This window comes from Vulpes vulpes, unplaced genomic scaffold (assembly GCF_048418805.1).
Source record: "Vulpes vulpes isolate BD-2025 unplaced genomic scaffold, VulVul3 Bu000000626, whole genome shotgun sequence".
Lineage (NCBI taxonomy): Eukaryota > Metazoa > Chordata > Mammalia > Carnivora > Canidae > Vulpes > Vulpes vulpes.
Window position 1 is genome coordinate 1 of NW_027325669.1, and position 27,834 is coordinate 27,834.

Below are 27,834 nucleotides of genomic sequence, written 5' to 3' on the forward strand. Positions count from 1 at the left end.
GAAACAAGTCAAACACCACATCTTTTCACTCATATGTGGAGTTTGAGAGACAAAACAAATAAGCAAGGGGAAAAGGAAAGAAAGAGAGAGAATGAGAGAGAGCGAGAGAAACAAAACAATAAATAAATTCTTACGTGTTGAGAACAGATGGTTACCAGAGAGGAGGTCAGTGGGGGGATGCGTGAAAAGGTGATGAGGATTAAGGAGCACACCTATAATGATGACCACTGGGTAATACATGGAAGTACTCAACCACTATGTTGTACACCTGAAACTAATATACCACTATATGTTAACTATACTGGAATTAAAATAATAAAATAAAATATTTTAAAATCTAAGATGCAAGTACTTTTTTTTATTTATGATAGTCACACACACAGAGAGAGAGAGAGAGGGGGGGGCAGAGACACAGGCAGAGGGAGAAGCAGGCTCCATGCACCCGGAGCCCAACGCGGGATTCAATCCCAGGTCTCCAGGATCACACCCTGGGCCAAAGGCAGGTGCTAAACCGCTGCACCACCCAGGGATCCCTGATGCAAGTACTTTTATTAGGACATTATGCAATGGACGTGATGAATTCTGAAAGAAAAATATGTATATATTTGTTTATATTTTAGGCAAATGATTCCCAATTTTTTTTCTCTCTGACTCAGTGAAATGTCCTTTATTGAAAAGGAACTGAATTAACTGTTAGAGTTCTGATTCCATAAAATGTTTTATGATTCCTGAAGACTGTTTCCTATATTTCTGTGACTCTCTGATAGTTAGCCACTGGGATATTTACTGCTCAATGCATGTTTATATCAAGAATATTGTGGTTTTAACCATTACATACTAAAGATCTGAGCAGTTGAGGCAGCCCAGGTGGCTCAGTGGTTTAGCACCACCTTCAGCCCAGGGTGTGATCCTGGAAACAGGGATCGAGTCCCATGTTGGGCTCCCTGCATGGAGCCTGCTTCTCCCTCTGTCTGTGTCTCTGCCTCTCTCTCTCTCTCTCTCTCTCTCTCTCTGTGACTATCATAAATAAATAAAAATTAAAAAAAATAAAATAAAATTTTAAAGGATGACAAAACTTAGTAATACTTTTGTCCCTGACATCCATAAACCAGCAAGAGGTAACAGAGTTATTTCAAACTAACTCCTCTGTTACCTCTCTCCACTCCCATTATTTCCCACATGAACACTGAACAGAAACCACATATAAATAGTGCCTTAATGACATGAAAACCCCAGCCCAGAGACTTGTCTAGGCATTGAATGTAAGACTGATCAGAGCATGAATAGGAGTATTAGAATCATCGTCTAAATGCCTGTCCACAAAGATTACAAAGCTAATAAATGGTACAATTACAACTCTACAAGAGGCCTTTTACTCTCATTAATATATTATGTCCTGAAATGTTAACGGATGAAAATGGATAATCATTTTGCAAGCAAAATCTGATACCACTTGGAACCTCAAGCTGAATTTAACATATAAGCACAAATCTGTTTATTTTTTCTAAGGTTGGTCATTTTATTTTTTAAATATATTTTTGAAAGATTTATTTGTTTATTTATTTTAGAGAGAGAAAGCTCATGCACGAGTGGGGAGAGGGGCAGAGGAGGGAAAGAAGCAAACTCCCTGCTGGATGTAGAGCCTGATGTGGGGCTTGATCTCAGGACCCTAAGACATGACCCTGAGATCATGGCCAGAACCGAAATCAAGAGTCAGAAGCATAAAAGACTGAACCACCCAGGTGCCCCTGGTCATTTTATATTTATTACCTATTATGTTCTTTTTTTTTTCTTTTTTTTCCTATTATGTTCTTAAATGAAATAGCATTGTTTTTTTAAATAGTAGTTTAAAAATCTATGTATTTTGAATCCATTCTCAGAAATTAAGGTATCACAAAACTAAGATATTTAAACTTTATAGCCTTTCTAATATATAATATATAGCACTATGTAAATGAAATATTCTTAAAAATCTTCAAAAATATTCTAAATAAATTCTACTAATTAGACATGCAATAAAAAAGATCATGAATGAGATGTTTCAGAGTTTCTTACTGCAATTTACAAATACCGAACAGAAACTGAAGTGACAACCTAATTGCTTTGAATATACACGTCATATTTTTATAGGCTGGTTATCTAAATAAGATGATTAGACCTTTAACCAGTTGAACGAAGCTATTGGCATTTTCTTTTTTTTTTAAAGATTGTATTTATTAATTTATTTGAGAGATTGAGAAAGCACAAGCAGGAAGAAGGACAGAAGAAGAGGGAGAGAATCTCAAGCAGACTCTACACTGAGAGTAGAGCCCAATGTGGGACTTGATCTCAGGACTCTGAGATTATGACCTGAGAGGCAATCAAGAGTTGGATGCTTAACTGAGTGAGCCACCCAGGCACCCCAATCAGCAGTATTTCTTAAAGTAATAAACAATAATAATTTCTATACATGGATGCATCACCTATACTACTAGTGTTGAGGAAAAGCATAATCTTCATTCTATTATTTTCTCTCACTAATGTGTAGTGTAATTATAAAAACATGGTACTAAGCCACATTGAATAAGCCCTGAAAATAAAATGATAACAATATTCTTTAAGAAAATCACCAGCCTAAAGGATACTGGAACAGAGTCTTATAAACCAAACCAAATACAAATATTTTTGTTCCAAAGGTAGACAAAAGGATACTTTTTTAAAGTTCTACATTCCTTAAGTGTTTTTTAATAAAGTATCTAATACTTATTTTCACCACTTTCTGCTATAAATCTGTAACTAGGCTTGTGTATGTGTGTGTGTGTGTGTGTGTGTGTGTGTGATTTTATTTTGCAATTTTAGAGAATCAAATATAGTTGGTGAAGGATGAAGGGAGCAATATAACAGGATGAAGTTTCTCAAACAAAAATATCACAGAATGTTAAATTACTGACTCCATTTCCTTTAAAAAAATATCAAGTGCACCAACTCAGTTCTTATTAAAACAAATATGTAGTTCCTTGCTTTACAAACTCGATTATAAACCTCACTGGGCAAAAACCTATTTCCTTTCATGCCTTTTACTACAGGTCAATCTAGAATCTAGAATATTTGGCATGCCTCCTGACTCATTGTGTGGGCTCTTTTTTAGCATTATGGAATAAAATTTAAATCTCACAATTTCCTCTTATTATTAAGAAAGAAAAAAAAAAACAAAATAACATCACCAAATAATTACACATCACTTTGGTAGAGAGATAGTCAATGCATGGAAGTTACTGAACACAAGTTATAAAAAGACTAAATGTGTTCCACTTAGACTATCAAAAGATGCATATGTAGGTCATTCATTTCTTCACATAAATACTAGGTGGCAGTTTACTGGTTCTATTCATACAGAGAGGCTCTCCTCTGAGGGCTCCATAGGAACCAAAATATTTCAGTGCATAAGAGATTATTTTTCCTTTCTTTGTCTTTCTCATACACATACAGAGAAAGAGAGAGAGGAGAGAGATATCTCATTGACAGAAAAAGGAGAAAAGATTGAATATTGCAAAACAAGCAAATAGATGGATGAAAGCAGAACATATGATACATCAAAAAATTTGCCTAAAACATAATAATATAATACTGGCATAATAATACATCCTACTGAATGTACTTTTGCTCAGAAAAGAAGCTCTCCAGATTACCACGCTTTTCCAAAAAAATTCATTTATTTTCATGGTAACTACTTTAAAAGTTCAGAAATGTAGCAGAAGTTGAATAATTTTTAGAAAATTTCTATTTAAAAAAGAAAGGTGATGACATATGTCCACACTGGTTTTTAAAGTAGTGATATAGAGATACATGATTATAAAATAAAATAAAATTATCAGCATTACATTGAGTATAAATCACACAGACTCCAATAACACATATCAGGTAATATGTCTAAAATATATTCTAAAAGACAGTGATTCTATGAGTTTGTTGTTAACTGTTATCTTACTAATTATCTGGGGTCAAATTTGCATAAGATTAAACATTTTCTCAAACAGTAAAGGAATGTAGTTTTCATTTCTCTCCCTCATGAATTGAATTGTTCCACAGCTATTTTGCCAGGGTAAGGAGTGGAGTAGGCAAGTGCCCCTTCAACAATGATAAAATTTGTGTAGGTGAAGTTTCTTTTAGGTAAAGTAGAATGCCCATTTCTGGATCTTGAGAGATTGTGAGAAATAAAAACACAAGTTAAGTGGAGAACACAGTTGTAAATACACCCTCAAGACATAGGAACAATATCCAATTGGTATGGGACAGGCCAAGACTCCTGAGAAGATAAGCGTGACTCGATCCAAATTAATCTCAAAAAGATGCCAAACATCCTGGGAGAAACATCTAATATCAGGTACATAAAACAGTCAGTTAAAGTCAGGAGTGAGTCTACGACATTAAGAGCACTAATTTGTTTGCTAATCAAAATACAATACATACATTTGTAACTTATATTTAAATTCAGAAAACACTGTTTAAAAACACTAAACAGATACATTAACTAAGTGCATGTAAGTGAATTGTTTTCCAAGACACAGAATTCAGTGCATCATCCTTTCCTGCGTATACGAAGAGCTTAGAACTTTACCCCGGGGATTGTCTTGAAGTCAGGGAACTAACATTTGCTAAATGCTATTGTAGGTACAAGTACGTAAATATTTTGAAAATAACTAACTTCAAATATCAGAAATGATTTTACTGTAGTTACAACCATCAATATCAGAGCTTCTCTCTTCAGTAGAATCCAGGCCGTCCATCGTACATGAAATTTAGCCTAATATTGACTGAACAGTTAACAGATTCCTGCCTCTGGATGTTGTCACAACAGCTTTGAATAAACTTTCATGCAGGTTGATGATCAGAGCATCTGAGCAGAGAACCGAGACTTCATGGTGTCTGTAGTGCATGTTATATGAAACGTTTTGTGCTTTATTTGTCCATGAATATGTAATAATCGTAACATGTAAAAATAACCTTCAGTATGAAAATGTGTTATTCACATTAATACCCTGGAATACTAGAAAATGTCAAGCTTCAATTTAATATTGAAAGACAATACTATTTATGTAAACTTTTAAGATACTATTAATGATTATGTATATATTGATGAATATGTACAAATATAGTACAGGTTAAAAAAAAAACATGTGAACGAAACACAACCACTTCAAAAGAGGAGAAGCAAGGAAGGGGAGAGGATAGAGGTGGGCTTTATATGTTATCAAGGGGTTTGAATGTTTTAAAAATGATACCTTAGGCCAAATGTCAAAAATCTATTAAAAATGGTACATTGCTTACTGTGTAACTTTCTGTACAAGTCTGTATGGTAGAAGTATTTTATAATTTAATATACACTTGATTTAACTTTAAAACATCTGTTTCTTATATTCGTATAAATTAGGTAGACCAAATCTCCTCATCAAAGATCTAGGGGGGGAATAAAAGCACACATCAATCACTTCTGTCTTTTAGTTTGAGTGTGTTCAGTATCACGTTGGGAAACCAGGCTGCAGTAAATACAAAGCTGCTGTAGGAAACCCAAGTTCCCCTCCTAAACTCTAGCTAGTATGATTAGAGCTAGCACATTATTTTAAGAATATTAGCCAAGCAGCAGGTTATAAACCAAGACAGCTCAAAAGCAGCAAATGATGCTGAACCAAGAATTGTCAAGAATTCCACATAGAGTGGAGGGATGCCGGAGAAGAAAGCAGGGAACGTGACCACAGGAAAGACCAATATAGCAGAAAGTGGATTCCAGAGAGCTGTGGTGCGAGTAGGAAGTTGACCCAGGTGGCACAGCTGACCAAAAGAATGTCACATAGACATGTAGGGGACAGAGCTTGTAAACCATAACCTGGGGAGACAGGACATAACGAAAAGACATGGATTCTGATATCATCATATAAGAGTCAAATTATAGAAAAGTTTCAACTCTGATTACAAAATAGAAGCATGAATCTAGTACAGATTTGTCAAATCCCAAATCTGCATTTTCTTCTCCAAAATAGAAAATGACAGGCAGAAGGTGAAGAAAGTTCGAAATTAAAATCTGAAGTGAAAATCCTGGAGCTACTACAATTGAGGTATTGCATGTATTTTGGTCAGGCATTCAAATCTGGTATTTGTCCAATATTGTAATAAATAGTGGAACAGCCTTTTGAGAATAGTCAACACCTATAATTTAATAAAAGGTAGAGACCTACATTTTATAAAGCTTATTTTTCTCTGGGCATATTGGAAAGAATGAATAAATACTTTCAAGCAGAAAAGAAGTAATTTTATAATAACTATTGACAATTTACAAAACAAAGTTGAACCTGTCTTGCCATAAATGCGAAGGCAGCATATATTTAAATCCTTACTTGCACAGAAGTAGAGCTAAAAGATGTTTTTAAAATATTTATGAATTTAAATCCAAACGTGCCAAATGCAGTTTTTACAGACCCATAAATTTAGCCATCTCAAAAACTATGTGTAATAAGATGGGAAAATATGTAATTTAATTTTAAAATTTGTATCCACTCTCACCAAGAATAAACTATTGGAGCAAGATTCGTAAACCATCTCTAATTTACATCTATTTAGAGTGGATCTAAGGCCTCCTTAAATTCTAGATTAGCATAAAGTTTTTACATGTGTTGAATATTAGTTGTTAAATCTGCAAGTACTCATAAGAACTCAAGAATTACACTGAACAGAATTTAATAAATGGTATTCTGACACATATAAAAATTAAATAATTTTTAAAATGTTTACACATTTAAAGGTATTTGAATCCCCGGTACTTCATGTGCATTTTGTTTGTTCGCAACTTATTCTGCTCTGTTTTGTTAGGCTTTTCCATAGTGTCTCGGTTTTACTGAGACAATTACTCTTGCAATTTAAAACAACAAGAAGTGTTTCATTTAGGATATGTCAAGGTAGAACAAATTACAATGTTAGAACTTTAGAATCGACAGAAACCCATTAGATCTAAAACTGTAGATACACTGCTGCTGAGACACGATGTACGAGCTAAGAGACCTCCAAGAGTAAAATAGAATCTGCCCCTGAAGTTAGCAGTGGATTGGGACCCCTGGGTTGCTCAGCGGTTGAGCATCAGCCTTCGGCCCGGGGTGTGATCCTGGAGTCCCAGGATCCAGTCCCACAATAGGCTCCCCGCAGGGAGCCTGCTTCTCCCTCTGCCTATGTCTCTGCCTCTCTCTCTCTCTCTCTCTCTCTCTCTCTCTGTGTCTCTCATGAGTAAATAAAATATTTAAAAAAATAGATTTAGAAGTGGACTGAGAAAGTATAGAAGACAACTACAAGGAAAATGAGTTCCATATTGAGTTTTTGTGATAGAGAACAGGTCTGTTACTCAATAGCACTTCATGTAAATCTGCTCTACATCTTGCTAGGCCCTGAGGACACTTGACAGGAGAAATAGTGAAATCTACTTCCTATTCTAGGCAAGGTCCGTTTCCACAAAGACACATATGACTCAGATTCAAGTAATAAAGCCTTAGTTAGATAGGGTTAATCTTTAATAAGTGTTTTTGTTTGTTTTTTCCCAGTCAATGGAAGTATCCAATGTGAATGAACTGTCCCCCAAAGGTGTTAACAAGCTTATCAAAAATATATGGCACTTCTACATTTACTGAAGACAGAGGAGAGGGGAAGGAGGTGACCTTTTAGCCCATCAAGAGTGAAGACTGAGAGATGCCTGTGTGGCTCAGTAGTTGAGCTTCTGCCTTCAGCTAGGGGTATAATCCTCAAGTCCTGGGATTGAGTCCCACATCAGGCTCCTGTGGGGATCCTGCTTTTCCCTATGCCTATATCTCTGCCTCTCTCCTTCTGTGTCTTTCATAAATAAATAAATAAATAAAATCTTTAAAAAGGGAATAAAGTTCAGAAATGTTGTACTAAATTATGATGTAGAAGTTTTTCAAATTGCAGTGTCTGGTTGACTCATTCTGTTAAGGGCTTACTCTTGATTTATTTGCCTTAGGTCCTCAGAGTCCTGAGACCTCAGAGCACACCCTCCCCACCCACCCAAATCTCTGGAGAGGGGCTTAACTCAGAGTCTGCTTGGGATTCTCTCTCTCCCACTCCCTCTCCACTAGCTGGAGCATTGGAGCTCTAAATAAATAGAAAATAAGTAAGTAAATAAAAATAAATAAATAAATAAATAAATAAGTAAATAAATAAATAAATATTTTTAAAAAAAATTATTAAAAAAATTAATGCCTGTCCAAAACAAAATTTTATAGGCAAATCAGGTGGCAACCTTCTCACCTCTTTTCTTCCTCTTACTGTATGTATGTATGTGTTTGTATACTGTTCTGGAACTTATAACAATGACTATGACTGGGAGGATTCTATATAATTTTATATCAGAAAACATTTGAATATTTTTCCCTTAACACATAATGAATGAGTTGGCTTTAGAGGCATCTGGGTGGCTCAGTTGATTAAGTATCTGACTCTTGGTTTAAGCTCTGGCCATGATCTTGGGGTCCTGGGATCAAAGCCCAAGCCATGGTCTGTACTCAGTAGAGTCTGCTTGTTCCTCTCCCTTCTCTACTGCATGTATGCTCTCTCTTAAATAATTTTTAAAAATCTTTTTTTTTTTTTTTTTAAGAATGAAGTGGCTTTATACTATGTCCACAGAATAGATGTGTTAGTGTGAAATAACCCTTGATTAAAGTCTCAGTTCTACCACCTGCTAACCGTAGAATTTTCAGTAAGTCACACAGTCCCCTTGGGACTCATTTACATCAATAAAATAGGGGCAGCAAAGAGATTATGTGAGATAATGACTATAAAGTCTTTGACAAATTTCCTGGGCTATATGGTAAACACTAAATAAATATTAGGATTTACTGTGATTATAATGATTGATAATTATCAGGTTGAAAAATATAATTAACAACAGTTAAGGCACATCTAAGTGAAGAACAAATTGTAGATATTCCAGAAAAAGTATTCATTTAGCTAATATACATCATTATTCCATTTTTCTTTGGTATACAAAAAATGCTAGAGACAACAGAACAAACTTGCGAGTAGTACAGACTAGTCTGCAAAAGTCTTTAATAATAGTTATGAACAAATCAGTGATGACTATAGTTTGAGGCTTTGTGAATTCATTATGAATACCAATTTCACAAAATGGTAAATGTGGTTTCATGATACTGTGGTAAGCTGTTTTGGTTGCATCTTCTGAAGGCACAGTTATATGGAAGACAGTAGTAGTAAAAACACTTAAAGATACTTGATTATCAATTACTACACATTATAGCTCATGAATTTTGTTCAGTATAAATGGAATTTCAGAGAACATAAAGGTTTTTCATTATTTCCTTTTTCCTCAGAAGAGTTAACTCAGAGCGCTGTGGAATATAGCAGATTAATTTAACACAATTTTGTCTATGAAGCCTGGAAGTCCTATATGCAGTTTGAATACACTTGCCTTTCCCTCTTTTTCTCTTTCTCTCTTTCTCTCTTTCTCTCTTTCTTTCTTTCTTTCTTTCTTTCTTTCTTTCTTTCTTTCTTTCTTTCTTCTTTCTTTCTTCTTTCTTTCTTTCTTTCTTTCTTTCTTTCTTTCTTTCTTTCTTTCTTCTTTCTTTTCTTTCTTTCTTTCTGTTCTTTCTTTCTTTCTTTCTTTCTTTCTTTCTTTCTTTCTTTCCTTTTCTTTCTCCCTTTCTCTCTTTCTCTCTCCCATTCTCCCTTCCTCTCTCATTCCATCCCTCCCTCTCTCCCTCCCTTCCTTTCTTCTTTGAAGAGGGGAGAGGCAGAGGGAAATGGAGACAGAGAATTCCATGCAGGCTCCACACACATTGCAGAGCCAGACACAGGGCTAGATCTCACAACTCTGAGATCATGACCTGAGCTGAAATCAAGAGTCAGACACTTAACTGACTGAGCCACTGAGCCACCCCATCTTTATTTTTCTTAATCAATTACTAGATAAAATAACTTTTTGCTTCCCCAACAATGCCAAGTTTGGTATGTCCACCTACGAAATGCCTCTATTAGTATTTAATAAATGTTGATAAAATGAATTACATATGACAACTAATCTTCATTTCTGTCTTCCTGTTGACATTTTCAAGATAGAATCAAATGCATTAAACAAAATAAATATGTTCTCCATTTCTACAATTTTAATTAAGGAATAATTCTTGTAAATAAAAGTATTGATTTTAAGTAAAAAGATAAATGTTTCAGAAACAAATGCTAACAAGTGATCATTGTCATCTATTAAAACAGAACAGATACTTTATCTTTTCTCTTTTTTTACCATGTTTATGAATGACCAATAATCATTGAATAAATGGAAAAATTATATGTATTTAAGTAAAAAAATTGTCTCTGTGAACAACACCAAGATAATGAATGTCTCATTGCTTCTATTCATTAAATACTAATATCATGTGCATGCTCTGCCACAAGAAGAGATAGTTCAGTCTACCTTATAGATTCATCTATTTCATCAAAAATAGTTTTGAGTCATTTTCAGCAATATTATTCTTTTGCCTTATTCTTCTCTGGGTAAAAACGGCTAACCTGAGATTGTTTTTATAAAATAGCTAATCTGAGGTCACACAACTCTGTGAACGCAGAGACAAAACTTTCTCATGGGAGACCCTGGCTTCATTAGAATTGTGTTCAAATCCCTTTCACTGTGGCTATGTCAGATGATGATACAAATACAATAGGTACCATCCAGGGTCACAAAACACTCACCACAGTTGGCCTCATCTGATGCGTCTGCACAGTCTGGATCCTCATCACAAACCCACAGCTTGGAAATGCAATGTTTAGTAGTTTTACACTGGAAATAGTCTGGAGAACAGCTGTTTTCGGCTTAAGGAGAAAACATCTATTAAAATGTAGCTTTCAATAAGAACAGTTTATCTAAAAACCAATTAGACAAACAAATGCTTAAGATAATCAACTGGAAATGTATTATCTTTTAATTAATAAATCTCTGAAGGTGAAGAGTTTTAACTTGCATAATCTATAATATATTCCAAATATTCTTTTCAGTAGAAATAAATAAAAAATATTTCTGCAATGATGCATTGGATAAAAAAAATCAGAGTTTTCAAAACAAGGCCACCTTGATTACCTGTATTTTGAAATTAATTTTAAAAATAAAGAATTCAGAGCCTTTCAGAATAATTTTACCAGATAAATAAATGTAAGAATTTATGCATATGCATTTCTATAAATAGAAAAGGACTAAAATCAGAAGATATTCATGAATAAGGAAATAAAAAGCAAAAAAACTTATCGAAATCTCTAGTTGTGTTGAGTTTTTGAGGGAAGACATGAATGTCTGACTGTAAACTGCATCACAAATCTTAGTCAGTTTAATGGATCAGCTCCTAGAATGACTAACCATAAAGAACTGGTACCGACTTTATTCTGAATGCACCATCTTAATCAAATTGCTGGGTCACTGCACATTATTTACTGATAAAAGTTTTAGAGGAATAAAATAAAACCTCAGCAAGACAGAAACGTTGGCAGCAGTTCTGTTGAAACCCTGAAACTTGGCAGGTACTTTATTGTTCAGATTCTGTATGTGTTCGTGTATATGTGTGTGTGCATGCGTGTCTGCCTATGTGCCTATATGTATATGACAAACTGTTTTGCTTTCCATTTAATCTAGTTTGATTTTATTGGTGGGGGATGGAAATAAGAGATAAAAAGAATAGAAGATGTTTTACTACTGTCCTTTGAAGTAGCTTGCTAAGACACATTAAATAGAGTATTATTTACAATTTTAACAGAATTTTGTTAGGTTATTTTGCTCAGATGTTCTCATCATACATTCAACATGTATTTTATGAGGAAAAAAGCAATCTCTTGTTAACGGAGCTGATTTCAAGTAACTAATTAGTCAGTAGAAGAAAATTACCCGTGGCTGCTTAGTGTGGGCAAAAAAAAAAAAAATCAATTTATGAATAAAACACTATAGTCACCTATAATGCTGATTTTGCTTCTTCTCTTAAGGATGATACGAATGAATGCATGTTGTTTCACGTTAATCTTCGGGTACCTTTTTTTTAAGATTTCATTTATTCATTCATGAGAGACACATAGAGAATGACAGAGACATAGAGGGAGAAGTAGACTCCTCATAGGGAGCCTGATAGGGGACTCGATATGGGACTCGATGGGGGACTTAATGGGGGACTCGACCCCTGGACTCAGGAGGCAGATACTCAACTACTGAACTACCCAGGTGTCTCTCTTCAGGTAGCTTTTTAAGTGAAGACCATCCATGGGGTGCCTAGGTGGCTCAGTTGATTAAGCATCTGCCTTTGGCTGGGTCCTGATCCCAATATCCTGAAATCAAGCCCCATGTAGAGCTCCCAGCTGGTCAGGGAGCCTGCTTGTGCCCCTCCCCCTGCCCCTCCCCCTGTTTGTGTGCTCCCTTGTGCACTCCTGCTCTTTCTCTCTCATGAATAAATAAAATCTTTTTGTTTTTTAAAAAAACCATCCATGTTTTAATGTTCTCTATACTCTTTATAGAGAGCTTCTTAAGTGACCAAAGGTGTCAGTTTGGAAGTCTTTGTCACAATTGCTGTTATGTGTTTCCACATTGTGTGGATGTATGGTACACGATAAAAATTTTTAGACCAACATCAGTCGAGACTCAGAAGTAAAACAAGACAGAACATTCTCAGGTGACTTACGACAATCCCTTTCATCTTCCTCATCCCCACAGTCATCTTGTCCATTACACCTGAGGTTTACTGGGATACATTTTTGGTTCTTTGTACACTTGAACTGACCCGACAGGCAGACATGTGTGTCTAAAAGAAGGAAAGAACAACAACAATTAAATATGTGCTGAAAACTGTGTCTGAATTTATTTTTTTTTTAATTTTTATTCATGATAGTCACAGAGAGAGAGAGAGAGAGAGGCAGAGACACAGGCAGAGGGAGAAGCAGGCTCCATGCACCGGGAGCCCAACGTGGGATTCGATCCCGGGTCTCCAGGATCGCGTCCTGGGCCAAAGGCAGGCAGGCACCAAACCACTGCGCCACCCAGGGGTCCCTGTGTCTGAATTTAAATCAGTGCAGTCAAAATCAGGTAAGAATTAGATTTATATTCTCGGTTAAGAATGTAATCACCTACCACAGTTGAGCTCATCCGAATTGTCTCCACAGTCATTCTCTCCATCACAGATGAAAGCAGGCAGAGCACAGAGCCCAGTGCCGCACTGAAACCGGCCTGGCTGACATTTAAATTCAGCTAGGGGAGAAAAGAGACAGGTATCATCGAATGCCAAGCATCATTCACGACCTCTTAAATAGAGCTTTTCTGACATTACAGATATTTATTATTTCATTATATGAAACATATCCTGGAGCACAGCATGAATGTCTTACACATAGATAGCTCTTGGATTCAGATACATGGTACTGCTAAGCTATGAGCAACTCAGATGGCCTCCAGAATACATTTCACAAATTAACAGAAGAAATCCCAGGTGATAATTATTTTGCCTTATTTTTGAGTTTATATATGGAAGAATGATAACAATAATCATCATAATAAAGTAGGATCTATTGAATATCTACTCTTTATCAGAAACAAGGTAAGGTCCTTCCACATAGAGCTACTAATTGAATCTCATCATAACCTTCTTATCTCAATATCACCATAACCACTTTATAAATGATGAAACTAAGTCTCATGGATATTAATAACTCACCCAAGTATGTACAAGTTTCAAGGGCCAGATTTGGAAATTAGATCCAGATCTGATTCTGAAGTCGTCTCAGAAACTACGTTGCTTGTATTAAAACATTTATCTTTTGGCTCAAATAAATCAACCAAATATTAATAAGTGATATTTTAAACTTTTTTGGAAAATTACTCTTTTATATTTATAATATTAATTAAAAATTTCCTTAATATTAAAAAATAACTCAATATATGCTTGACTTCCATAGGTGAGTTCTAAAATGTCATTTAACTTCAATCTATAACATTTACTAATCACACTAAATGCTGAAACTGTATGATACTTAATTTTCTCACACTCTGGACATGTGCATTTCCTCTATTTACTGTTGCTTCATATATGATTTTCTTGAATATTCCTTTGCTACCAAAACAACCTTCTCATAAGAAGAGTTATAGATTTCAGAGGACTTTCAATGCCTGGAAAATAGCTGGGAAGCCCATTTGACCTTTTAAATGTGTCTTTAGAATGATCCTTGGTGTACTAGAGCATCATAGAAAATGTAATTAAAAACTTAGGATGCCAGAGAATTCGTGATGCATCAATTCAACCACGTGTATTTAAATAACATTGTTGAAGTTTGCAAGTATATGAAACATCCTGGGATTAAGCTTCCCCACCTTTTCAGATGAAATTAGAAGTATTACCAGTAACTTAGTACTACAAATTTTGGTGATGCAGCTCTTCAAAAATGAATTCTAAATGCTGCACAGACTCCTGTACATCACTTTCCACCTCACCATAACTCTTAAAGTAAAGCTTCATGCCTACAGATGTTCAGTGCTGTTAACCTGTCGACTCCAAGTAAAAGATCATTTACTGAAAGATCACAAGAGATAATGTCACCAATAAAAACATGTAGTATTGGTATTTAACCAGGATAAGGATGATATAGAGACTCTTAGATACCAGATGTCTCTTTGTTTCCCCTCAAAAGACATTAAGGTTATATTTGTTCATCATCTATTTTGAAAGTGTATAAATGTGAAAAACTTATTATACTAAATCTTTGGTTAATTTTTTATATCAGTATGGTTACAACATGATATTCCAGGCAAGATTAAAGTTAGAGCTCAGGAGCTGCAGATAGTTTAGAAGGGAAAGCATTGGGAGACACTGTGTCTGCGGGTCATTATGGTGGTATTTCCTCAGAGAACACTTGAGTAAATATGGGCAGGAAAAGTCATCTTACTATCAGGGCTCATTTAACATATTTGTTCTTTATTTTCATAAATTACAAAATAAATTGTATTTGTTAATTTATTGTATTGTCAAAAGTTTACTTTATTGCGGGGAAATCAATAACTTTTTTTTAATGAGTAACTTTCAGTTAGTCACCAATATAATTTCTTGTTACTTTGATAGTCCTTTTAATTCAATAACTTTAAAAAAGAATAACTCAGGCATAGTACAGTACAGTACAGGCATAGTACATGTCTATCATGGTGAAAACAAAAACTGTATTTAAAAAAATCAAAGACCAATGAAACTTTCAAAAACATAAAGAGAATATTAGGAAAGTGATGACTTCTGTAACTTTTTTCCTTTTCCTTGAATATATTATTAGCTGCTTTCAAAGCTATAAATGAACTATGGGAAACAACTTCATATGTTTTATATACTTGGTAGTGCAGAGGATGGAATATATCTCATCTAAGTAACTATCTAGAGGCCCTAAGTTTAGAGCAGTTTTGTAATTATGTGGTAGAAAGTTCTACAGCAGAAAGTAACTAGCTTTTACTTAAGAGAGTATACTATCTCTCTTTAGTGCAAGCCTGGGGATCTTGAACTCAGTTGTCAAGGCCAAATCATGGCAACTATCCACTGAAATTTGAGAGAATTATCACGATTGACTATAAGCATCTTCACTTGACAGTACAGTATTGGAGTTGCCCATGGAATGAACTATAAAAGTCTATCAAGAAATAGTTATACTGATTGTCCATTAAACCAAAGTTACCAAATATAGCTAAATGTATAGACACATATATGTACATACACGTGGGCCATATATATATATGGCCAGCAAGTTTAAACTATTTATTATCTGAGCCCTTACAGAAAGCTTGCCAAATGCCAAATATGGCTAAAATATCATCAGAAATATCAGGAAAAAGGTATCCTGAATTCATTAAAAAGTTGAATTAATTTGGCTAATTTGAATTAAGTTAATTGAATCACACTTTCTTAGGAATCTTAGATAATTGAAAATATTTAATCCCAGGTTCACGTAGGAATATTTAATCCCAGATTCACATACTTGCAAACTTCAATAATGTCATTTAAAATAAATGTGTTTAAACTGATGCACCATGAATTCCCTGGCATCCCAAGTTTTTAGGATGTCATAAAAATATACACTTTATATAATATATAAATATAGATATACATATATATGTATATGCATGTGTATATATATGTATAGGGTACCTAACCATGCCAATCACAGTTTGAGTCCAAATATAATTGGCAGTCATTTTAAGGCAATTCCTAAGAGTATAGGAATGATTAGTAGAACAAACTAATGATTCATATTGAAAAAAAAAACTCACTTTTAAGGAATTTCCAGTAGTGTAAAACTGATAAGTAGTTGAAAGATTAATCCTTTAACAGTAAGATTTGTTATGAATTTGCCCATTTTGCCCATTTTTACTTCTAATATGGTGATCTATCCAGTCAAAATCATGCTGATTGTCATTATACTGATCATTGCATGAGGAGTGTAATTTTTCTTCTAGTAAGAAAATTGAAGACAAATGAAACTTCAAGACAAAATTGCTGATGACATCATTCTAAATGTAATAATTAACAGAGACATACTCAAGACAATGTAACAATTTCTGATGTATACTTAAAGATTTTGTAAAAACAAAAGGCAATATTTAAGGTCTCACTTCAACTTTCAAGGTCTGGGATATAAGTAGCTCTAACTTCTAAATTCCTACATTCACCAATGTACTCACGACAGTCATCAGGTTCATCAGATCCATCGCCACAGTCATCCACAGTGTCACATTTCCACCAGAATGGAATACATTTGTCAGTTTTACATCGAAACTTGAAAAAAGAAAAAAAAAAGGAAAAAAAAAGGTTGAAGAACCCTACCTTTATATAAAATGGATATTTAAAAACTCACCAGGGCAGAGCAGCCTAGCCTACTCTCTTGCTGCAAATTTGAACTGTGGTGGTCTTAGAGAATTCCACAATAGGGAATAAATGCACGACAAGTAGCAAAATGATCTGCCAGGAAAGCATATTGTTCAGGAAAACCTCCTGGGCTTTCTGAGCACAGGCAAGCTTATGCATTTACATATGATCTATGGTTGCTCTTGCACCACAACAACAGTTATGTAGTTGCTACAGAGACCATGTGGCCAGCAAATTTAAAATATTTATTATCTGAACCTCTACAGAAAGCTTGCCAAATGCTGAATATGGCTAAAAATATCAGCAGAAATCTCAGGAAAAGGTATCCTGAATTCATTGAAAAGTTGAATTAATTTAGCTAATTTGAATTAAGTTAATTGAATTGCACTTTATTAGGAATCTTAGCCAATTTGATTAACATCTCTCTATCTGTATTCCTTAGCTACTAAAATGAGGAGTTACAGATAATCCGGATGATCCTTTCCGGTACTGTCATGCTGTGATTTCATGGAACTGTCTGAACATAATGCCTTTAGCCATAATGAATATCTGCCCACATAAATTTTAAGAATACTTCTTTAAAGCAGTTAAAAGCAGTACAGTTATTTTCAGTTTTCAGAATTCTTAATAAATATACATGGTCTTTTGCAATAAATAAGATAAATCATCATAACTAAAAACAACAGGTACAAAAATTGCACTGGACAGTTAAAAAGGCAAGGAAGAATTTATTTAAAACTACCGCAATAGGGGAGAGAGATTGAACTGAATTCCACTGAAACAAAAGGCAGGGGTTGATTTAAGCTCTGGTATAAACTAATGGAAAAGTATAGAGGATGTTGGCCAATATGATTAGGCCATTCGTATTTGCCAGGTGGTACTTACCAAAGCTGAGCTCCCACCTTCCCATTGAGTCTAAAACAAGCATATACTACCTTTCTTTTTCTTTCTTCTTCTTTAAGATTTTATTTATTCATTCATGGGAGACACAGAGAGGGAGGCAGAGATCTAGGCAGAGGAAGAAGCAGGCTCCCTATGGGGAGCCTGATGTGGAACTTGATCCCAAAACCCTAGAACCACAACCTGGGCCAAAGGCAGATGCTCAATCACTGAGTCACCCAGGTGTCCCATGGACTACCTTTCCTTGATGATTAAATTTCTGGGGGATGGTTCCAGATCCTTGAGGAAGATATTCCTAGGCTGCAAAATGTAAGAGCTGGAGAAAATTTACATCTCAAAGGGGCAGAGAATAATTCACAACTGCAAGTTTTCTAGAATAAGTGCTCTAAGAAAAGGGCCTCAGGGGCCTATTGTCAGGAATAAACTGCCTAAAGTTAGTCCATCCAAGGAATGTTAATGCTATCATGGTCAATGACTTACCAACCTATAGTATATCCTCCCCTACGAAGCCTAGCAGAGAACCTAGCAAATAATAGGTAGCTCTATTTTAAAATGAACATTTGTATATAAAAAAAGTTTAAAAAATAAGGCTGCCACAGATTTTTTTGCTGAATATTATTTTTGAATATTATATATATATTTAAATAAAACACCAAAGAAAATTGCTGTAATAAAACTTATTCTCAAGATTATCCAAAAACCTATTCACTGACAGATTTATTGCTTAGCAGGGAGCCTGACCTGGGGCTCAATCCCAGGATCCTGAGATCATGACCTGAGCTGAAACCAAGAGTCAGAAGCTTAATGGACTGATCCACTCAGGCACCCCTATTAATGTGTTGTATTTGTTCTATCATCCTTTTCATTTAAATAGTTAAAATTGTAAGAAAAAAAATCTATTACTTACAGAAGTAGGAAATTTTTTTCCCTTTCTCTCTTTTCTTTTGGAATAAACCCTCAAGTGGAAAATTAACAATAGAGAAACTAGTTGAAAATGTTATATGGTAGTAATTACTTATAAGCTATTTACCATACATGTAACATGTTGCTAGAAAAATGTTCCAGAAGGTTATATTATTGCATTTTTTATAAGAAAGGTAATCTGAATTCAAATTCTTCTCCTGAAACAGAGCACAGAATTATTGTTCCTACTTAACTACACTATTGACCTAATGTACGTAGAGACCAAGAAAACCCAGGAAATTTATACCCTAGTGATCTCAGACTACAAATTAACTACTTTCAGTTTTAAGCTTATTCTCACAAAATAAACTAAGGAAAATCACACTTTACAAATAGAGAGTACATACATCTAAGACAATTGCCATTAAATTTTTATTTTATTAAAACCAAGCAATAGATAAAGTTTAGTAAGTTTCTTCTAGCACTATCAAATTATTTTCTTCTTTATTTCGACAGAAATTCAGTGAAAAGCATATATCACAAAATTCATCTGGAATTGAAAATAGTAGTTTGACAACTTTCTACAATTTATTAATTTTCTTCTTGAAGTGTTTCTGTTGCAATTTCAATTTGAATGGCCTGAAAGCAAGGTGACATTCTCTTTGGATGCTGTATGCCAGACAGATACGTAACACAAAAGAATATAGCCTAGGTTCAACTTTCCCTAATGAGACGGATTAGTGAGCTAAAAGTTTGTTCATTTAAAATACTATTAGTTTCAAGTAAGAGAAAATTTGACGCTAGCTTTTGCTGAACCTCTCTGGATACCATGAAGTTGATTCAAGGCAGATCTACATTATTTTCTTAAATAAGAGATTCTTTTTTTCCTAGTAGCAATATGGAAGGGAATCGAGCACTGTGAATCCAGGGGAAGATCTGACTGTTCAACTGATTTTCCCATTTTTGCTTAGCCTGTGGTCATATCTGTGGTGGTTTTTATAAATTACCACAGGAAAAATATTACCTTTATAGATAGTGACTGTCTGGGGATATCAGGCTAACTCTGAAAGCAATTGCCCTGAACATTAAACATTTCCAGTCATTACAGTATATCAAAGTACATTAGCAAGAGGATTTCATGTCTCCTGAGTATATTCAAAGCCTTCCCAATCAAGATTTGAAAAATATCTAAAATACATATTTTAAACTCACTACATATGCCTGATTTAAATAAACACCAAATGTTGGAATTATATAAGACATGACGATTGTGCTTGCCATTTCATTTTTAATAAGAACATAAAAGGTTTGAGCTAAGAAAAGGCCGGGGTAAAATACACTTATTATGTTACTTTTTATGCTAATCAACATTTTATTCATTACTCTCAAAGGAAGATTTCTTCTATTTTGTGTCTGGGCTTCATTTTTTCATACTTAAATACAGTAACTTAAAAAAGATAAATGCTAACTATAAGTATAAAACATTCCTCATGGTAAATGTTCTCTAAGACTAATATCTTCAAAAAATAAATTGCAAACTGCAATTATCACCCACAAGAAGAAGCTATAAAAAAAACTACTAAATACATGTCTGTTAAAATGGATACAGGTATAAAATGCAAATTCTGCATACACAAGTGAGGTTTACTTGCAATAGAAAAAGTCTCCATTTAAAAACTAAGTAAAGTCATTTTTAAATTCACTTTTATTAGAAAATAAAAATGAATTAGCTTTAATATTTGAAGTGATAAGTGCTATAAGAATTGGATTTGATCTTATTTTTTACCCGATTTTCATGTTCATTTTCAATTCTAGTAGAATTCTTATTGGTGTGATCTGCCTATTTTATTTTTCTAAAAAATAATGAAAATTTTATTTTCATAAAAATGAAACGAAGTGATAACTCTTTTCTTCAGGAAGTACTGCTGACAACAAAAAATATCTGATCCACAATTTGTGTTGTGGTTGCTGTTCTCACTATTGTTGAATTTTTAAAATTAAAAACAAATTCATGTAAAAAAAAACTATTGGGGTATTTAAAAGTTCTATATATTTTAATCATATCATCAGTGATACTAACTTGGGAAATAATTTAATTATATGAATAATATTTTTAGGGAGTGGATTTAGGTATTCATTTAATTGGTCTGATTGTTTTTTGGCATTGACTAAATATAGGTTTTCTTATATAAACTTTGAAATGTTTTATTCCCTTTACTATTAAGGAAAGCTGATGTTTTGAGATGTTCTGTGTATCAAGTGTCCTTTTCTGTTTGGCTACTGAGGTTCAGCACCTTGTATATGGCTTAGACAGGCATCATCGTTTCTACTAAGTCACGTAAGGCCACAGTGTTAGGCCCCAACAGAGTGACTCTTGGGCCACTCCAGAATAAGGGGCTAGAGGTTATTTCAGGATAATCGGAAGTTTAAACCAGAAATGATCTAAACTAGACAGTACTAACTGAAATTGTATTTAAAAAGTTTTAAGAACCTGAGATTTCTCCCTTAAATTTTCTCTCTGTGAATAGTTTGCTTATTTTGCCTCTTACAGAGACTTAAATTTCTAGTTCTCTATAGATAATGCATTGTATTTATACAAATACTTAGGGGATTATAATTAAAACAATACACTTTGTAAAGAAAGAAGAAACTGCAACCTGTGCCTCCAATTATACCTCAGACCCTCCTGATGGCAGCTCACACTAATTGCACAAACACCCTTGAGTGTGTTCTCATTGCAGTACAGGACAAGGGCAATAACAACACTTACTATGTACCAGGAACTTTTCCCATTTAATCTCCATAACAGTGGTCTGGAAATATTAGTATTTCCATTTAAAAGACAAGAAAACTGAGGCATCACGAGGGTAAGTAACAAACCCAAGATTATTCAGCCAATTTAAAGCAGTCGGTGTTACAGTCAAAGTGAAACTGGTTTCAGAGTCAGAGTGGTCAAGTGCCCTCAACCACTACACACACTGTCTGCCTCAAAGTGCTCTGATTTTTTGCACTGTACAGTTCTTTAAGCTGGGTGAGCTAGTATTAGCTTCTTCATTCTGAAAATAAGCACACCCTAAGAGGAATTCAGCGTTTTGCCATGAAGTCACTGCTCCAATTAGAAAACCAGCAGATTCAAAACAGAGAATTCTAGGAACACATTTAGTCATAGTTTCTTTGACAATTTTATTTTAAATAACAGAGTGACTCAAATATAACAAAATCAAATCTTAGGATTTCATAAGACTATGATACAAAATTTGAAAGTAGTAATATCAAGTCCATGTAACTACCTACCATTGGGTATACATCTTAATATCTTTAGTAGAAACAATTACATGTTGGAAAAAAAAAACTTTTGGAAGGGAATTATTTAGATAATATAATTTTTCAATTAAAAAACTCTAGAAAATTACTTTTTATCCAATTCATCTTTTCTCTATCACTTGCTCTGAGGAATGGGAGAGGAGCAGAGATGGTGGCAAAGCAGATTATCTAGGAAGATTTGTTTATTTATTTAAACTGTATATATCTTAGTCTTTGCCCTATGCCACAATCACTGTGCCTTCTTGAAATATGTCAGATCTCTTCAGATGATTGTGCTATATCCATTTGTGATTTGAACCATTATTCTGTGTGGGGCTTTGTAAAAAGTGGTTTTCAGCATTGTTTTTGTTTCTCTTTTGGCTTCTATCTGTATCTCCTATCTCCGAAGTTCTCATTCTCAGAATATAGATCAACTACTTTTCCTTTACTATGTGATCCTCTATATAATGTATGGAATGGTCATCATGCTATGCTAAACAACAACAAAAAAATGATGCTTCAAAAATGGTTTAAGTCAATAAAATTCAAGCAAAGCCTTTATAATAACTTGATGATGTATCTTAGAACGTGGTATCTAGACCTCTACTCACCTGACTGGCTGTGCAGTTGGATAAGCAAGTCCTATTGTCAGCTGCAAGATAGAAGTTGGTGGGACATGCACAGGTATGAGTCTTTCCAGGGGCTAAAAGGCACAGATGACTACAACCTCCGTTATTTATCATACAGAGATGTTTGGAAACTACAGATGAGAAAGAAACAGAGAAATCAAGGCCTAAATGTAATATGGGATTAGAGACAGGCCATTTAAACTTCATAACTTGTAGAACTTTGTAATCAAGAAGCCATCAAGATCATACATATAATTAATTGTACTTGGTTATAAATTCTAACTGTTGCCCAATGGCATTCATTTTACCATTAAATAATTTTAAGGATGCATTTCCACAAGACAAGCTTTTTAGTAGAAAAAAAATTGTCCATCAGAAAAATGTAGACTAGAAGCATTTTGGATGAAGACATACATATGTTTAGAAATATAAATGTAAAATAAAACAATGAAACAATGATCTACAACTAATAGTGTAGTGACTTTGTTTTCTAAGACAAATAGTGTTTTAAGCAAAATAATCAAAACTTTATTCCATAAGGTCTGATAGAATTCCTACTAGACATAGGCTTAAATAAACTGGATATATTTATCATTTGTAGAGCCCCAGAGATACATAAACATAATTCCTTCCACCCAGCATTCCAGAAAGTAAGGATCCTATAACTATTATGTAAATAAGTCATTTCAAGAATGCATTCTCTACTTCTCCAACTACAGATATTATTGTTACTTCAACATAATACCTCAACAAATTAATAATTCTCTGTACTATCATTGAGCTTCATATTCCTTAATAGACATATTCATATTCCTTAATAGACATACTTGAAATTAACTGATTTCACCCTATACAGTTGTGCTAAATAATGAAATCTGGTACTCTTTCTTTTTTTTTTTTTTCTGGTACTCTCTCTTAAAGCTAAATTTACACTTAACCATGGAAGAAACAAAAATGGAATGTTACTAAAGATGTTGATGCATTTATGGAAATCATGGAAAGAATAATTACCATCAGGTTGTCTATAAGAATGATACACCTGGATATCTGTGATGGCATGCCATGAGTTAATCAGTGACAGTCTGTCTGCTCCCGAGGTTTTATGGGCACGGCTGAGTGACTTGGTTTTCCCATCAGTCCAGTAGATGTAGTCTTCAAACAATGTTAGTGCAATCACCCCTGGAATATCTTGATTAGGGACTGTAATAGGAGATGGTAAGATTAATGTTCAGTCTTGGAAGACTGCCAGTTAAAATATTCAATACTACATGGGCTGACAGATACAACTGCTACAGAACTTCATGTGAATAATTGCTGTGACAACCTGTCAGGCCAGCAAGGTTCTTTATTACCAGATAAGAGAATGCAGGATCTGGCGCAGGAGTTTACTTTGCTCAGAGTTAACCTGATTTGACCACTAGGAAGAATGCAATCCTGCTCACGAGTAATGTCTGCTTCACCAGAAACAAATACCATCCAATATTTTAGAAAAAAAAAATATATCCATCCAGTTGTTCCCAACTTAAATCCTTAAATCTACAGGTCATTGTACTGCTTTCTCCCACCTCCAAATTGATTAAATTATATATCCAGGATGAAATGTTTATCTACCTGGAGAAAGAGTGACTCTAAGCCCACTATAAACTATTTTAGTCACTGAGATTTTATGAGTATCTTTACATGCACGATGAGCTGGGAAAGTGATGGAGGAAAATAAGTGTGACAGACAACAATGCATTAGGCAGATTTAACAGCCAAAAAACTGTTTAGTTGCAGGTTAAAATTATTTCATGATTATACTTTCATTATAGGACTAAATTTAAATGTAAATAGTAGATTAAGCATCACAAGTGTGAATTTTTCATTCAAGAGATTCCAGGGTCCTATCAGGCACACGAGATATGATAAATTTGTTGGTTGGTGATTTAACGTTAAGTAATTTTAAAATGTGATAGAGTTTTCTTTCAAAAATTTTTCAAAAACTATAAATAAAGAATTTATTTATAAATTTACATGAGCTTTACAATGTTTCTCCATATTTATTTTCATATCTACTTTTGGAAATTCTGAGAAACTGTTCATTTGAAAAAAAGGTACTATAAGTCCAGTAATAAATACTTTTTATAAATTAGATTTTCATGACCAAGAATTAATATTTGGCATATTCCTCATTCAGGAGTAACTGGAAAACTATCAAAAGTTCAAATACAATTTGTTGTTTTTATTCAGCTGGGCCAAATGTGCTCAGAGAATTCACTATGACACAGAGAAAATAGAAATAAAAACAATAAGATGAGACTCCTCCAAACAGGTGACACTTTAAACCGCTAATGACTATCATTGTAGGATCTAACTAGAAATCCATCTCAGAGTAGATACTATGCCTATAAAGGAAACAAAAACTCAAGAAAAATCCATATGTGTATACTTTTGATGCAAGCACTGAAACTGAATTGTCTGTGTACTCCTATGGACATGAACCCTACTGTTAGGATGATAAGTGGAACAGGATAGAAAGATGCAAAGGACATTTTACCAGAATGAATCATATCTGAGTTATTTACACTAACTATTCCCACCTCCCCTCCTTAGCTGTATAAATTCATTCCAGAAAGATTTTTAAAAATGTGGTATAATGTTAATCAGGTGAATCCTGGTGATGGGTGATTACAACAATCTTTCAACATATGTGTATGTTTAGAAATCTTAAAATGAAAATTGGCAGAAAAAGTTGTAACTTCGAGAAAGATTCCATTCAAATTTCCTTAGATGCAAAGAAAATAGTTGTATCGTTAAATATGGACTCAAAAAGATAATTATCATTTAAAAAAATATCAGTCCACCAGAGATTCAACTAGTTTATACACAAAAAGTGGAGCTATTGTAAGAATTTTCTTAACAACTCTAATGTTTCATAGTCTTTTAATTATTCGGTAAGTAACTTATAGCTGACATTTGTTAAGAATTCTAGTACCAGGGAGTTGGCAGTGGTTTTCAGTACGTGGCCCCACAACAAAGAATGATCAGACCCAAATATTAATAGTTCTGAGATTGTGAAACCCTGTAGTAGTATATCTACTTTATATACCTTGTTTTATTTAATATGCATCATTTTATTGGATAGTAGTAGGTACATCTCACTTAATAGACAAGAAAGCTAAGATTTGGACAATTTAATACCTTGACTAAAAGGGGGATTAAAAACTGGTAAATGAAGTACTGGTATTTTAATCTAAATCAGACTCTGGCTGCTGAGTTCTTTACATTTTACCTATTAGCGCTGCTTTCAAGGAAGCCAGCCTTATAGGTTAAGTATTGTAATAGACTAAATTGTTTCCTTCTTTTCCAAATTCATATGCTGAAGCCCTACTCCCCAAGATGACTGCTTTTGGAGATAGGTAAAAGTGGGGTCCTAATTCAATATGACCAGTGTCCTTATAAGAAGAGAGAAACAGAAACACGAGGGGAGTACACATACAGGGGAAAGGTCTTGTGATGACATAGCAAGAAGAAGCCCATCTACCGGCCAAGGAGAGAGGCCTCAGGAGAATCCAAGTCTGCCACCACCTTGGTCTGGACTTCCGGCTTCCAGAAAATAAACTGTTGTTTAAGCCACCCAGCTTGTAGTACATTGAATGGTAGCCTTAGCAAAGCAATACAAGTATATAAAGCAATAAGACTAATTTCATAAGTTCCATGTGAAAGTGCATGGGGCAGAAGGGGTGTGAAAAGGACAAACAGACTCCATGCTGAGCACAGTGCCTGACTTAGGGCTCCATCCCAGAACCCAAAGATCATGACCTGAGCTGAAACCAAGAGTCAGATGCTTAACCAACTGAGTCACCCAGGCACCCTGAAAGTCAGTTCATTTAATTACTTGATTGAAATTACTTCATATTTTCAGACATGGGGCAATTTAAGTATTGCGCACATTTGCTATCTCTAAGCTTGTAGTGACTACCCACCAGAAAATCTCTGTCATCAGATAATTGGTATAAATTTATGGAGATCAAAAAGGTGAACTCTTATTTCAGAAGAAACATGGCACACAGCTGAATGTACAGAAAATGTAGAAAAGGACAAGGTGATGAAATTAGTCCATTTGCCCAAAGTGACCATCTGTTTGATTTAATCCCTTGCTTGAAATTGGCTTAAAGGACAGGACTGTCACTCTTAGCCTTAAAGGCCCACTCCGGGGCTGCTCATTTGGCAAACATATTTATTTCCTAAATAGCATCAAATGCAACCTCCAGAGTATTTGTTCTAGAGAAAACAAAGTTAATTAAAACACCCACTTACGTTAACAAGGGGAAATCCAGTCCTACATATCTAACACGTTGGATAGTAAATCCAACCTTCTATTCTCTAAGAGATGGTGATTGACAACAAATAATGTCAGTGAAAATCAAGCAAACAAAAGAAAGCAAAAAAAAAAAAAAAAAACACAAACAAACAAGATGTTTTTATGTTGCCTTTCTAGGAGCTCAGCTTACAACTTGGCAGTACACCTTATTTTCTTCTTGAGGACTTAAACCTCTCCAATAAGTTGACTATTTGCTTAAGCTTCTATGAAAAAAAAATGCCATATATTAACTGCTAAATGATAAATATAAATAAATGAATATCATGTTTCCTTTTCCATAAACAGATGAAGAATTCAGCCCACACTGAGACTAAATGAGATGTTCTAAGCCAAATCATCATATATTCTGGTATAAGAAACTTTCCTGATTGAGAATGAGAAAAATAAAATTGCTTATTTTTGATTGTCTATGTTTTTACTTACTTTTACTTTGTAAATATGTATGTATATATGTGTACATGCATTCATATATTACATATATGTACATTTGTAATATATTATACACACAGATTTGTGTGTGTTCATATATAATTCATATGTTTATAACAATAAATAAGTCCATATAAATATAAACATGGGATGTGATGGCATGAGGGAAACATTTAACAAATTCACTGAGATGTGACTGTGTTTATGGAAAAAGTAGTCAATGTTTTCTCAAAATAACAATAGCTATCCTTTTTAAGAGAAAAATAACATGACCGATTATCATATGTAAGACTGCACTTGCTTAAGTAAAAGAGAAATGTGAAAAATAAAATTAAGGAACTTTTCATTTATAGATATTCAATAGTCATATAAAATGAGACCGAAAAAACAGAGCTATTGTGTG

The 27,834-nt window shown here is 34.2% G+C and overlaps 1 protein-coding gene across 1 annotated transcript in view; it reads right to left on the reverse strand.

The window, feature by feature from the left end:
* Positions 1–3,334: 3,334 nt before the first annotated feature.
* The window catches only part of LOC112912724 (low-density lipoprotein receptor-related protein 1B-like), a 1,003,376-nt gene continuing 978,876 nt past the window's right edge, over positions 3,335–27,834 (reverse strand). Inside the window, exons 59-65 of the mRNA XM_072745081.1 lie at positions 23,651–23,839; positions 22,622–22,770; positions 16,721–16,814; positions 13,145–13,261; positions 12,699–12,818; positions 10,738–10,857; positions 3,335–5,863 (exon numbers count right to left, since the gene is read on the reverse strand). Of these exons, the coding sequence (XP_072601182.1) occupies positions 5,676–5,863; positions 10,738–10,857; positions 12,699–12,818; positions 13,145–13,261; positions 16,721–16,814; positions 22,622–22,770; positions 23,651–23,839 (977 nt within the window). The 3' untranslated portion in view covers positions 3,335–5,675. The remainder of the gene's footprint in view (positions 5,864–10,737; positions 10,858–12,698; positions 12,819–13,144; positions 13,262–16,720; positions 16,815–22,621; positions 22,771–23,650; positions 23,840–27,834) is intronic.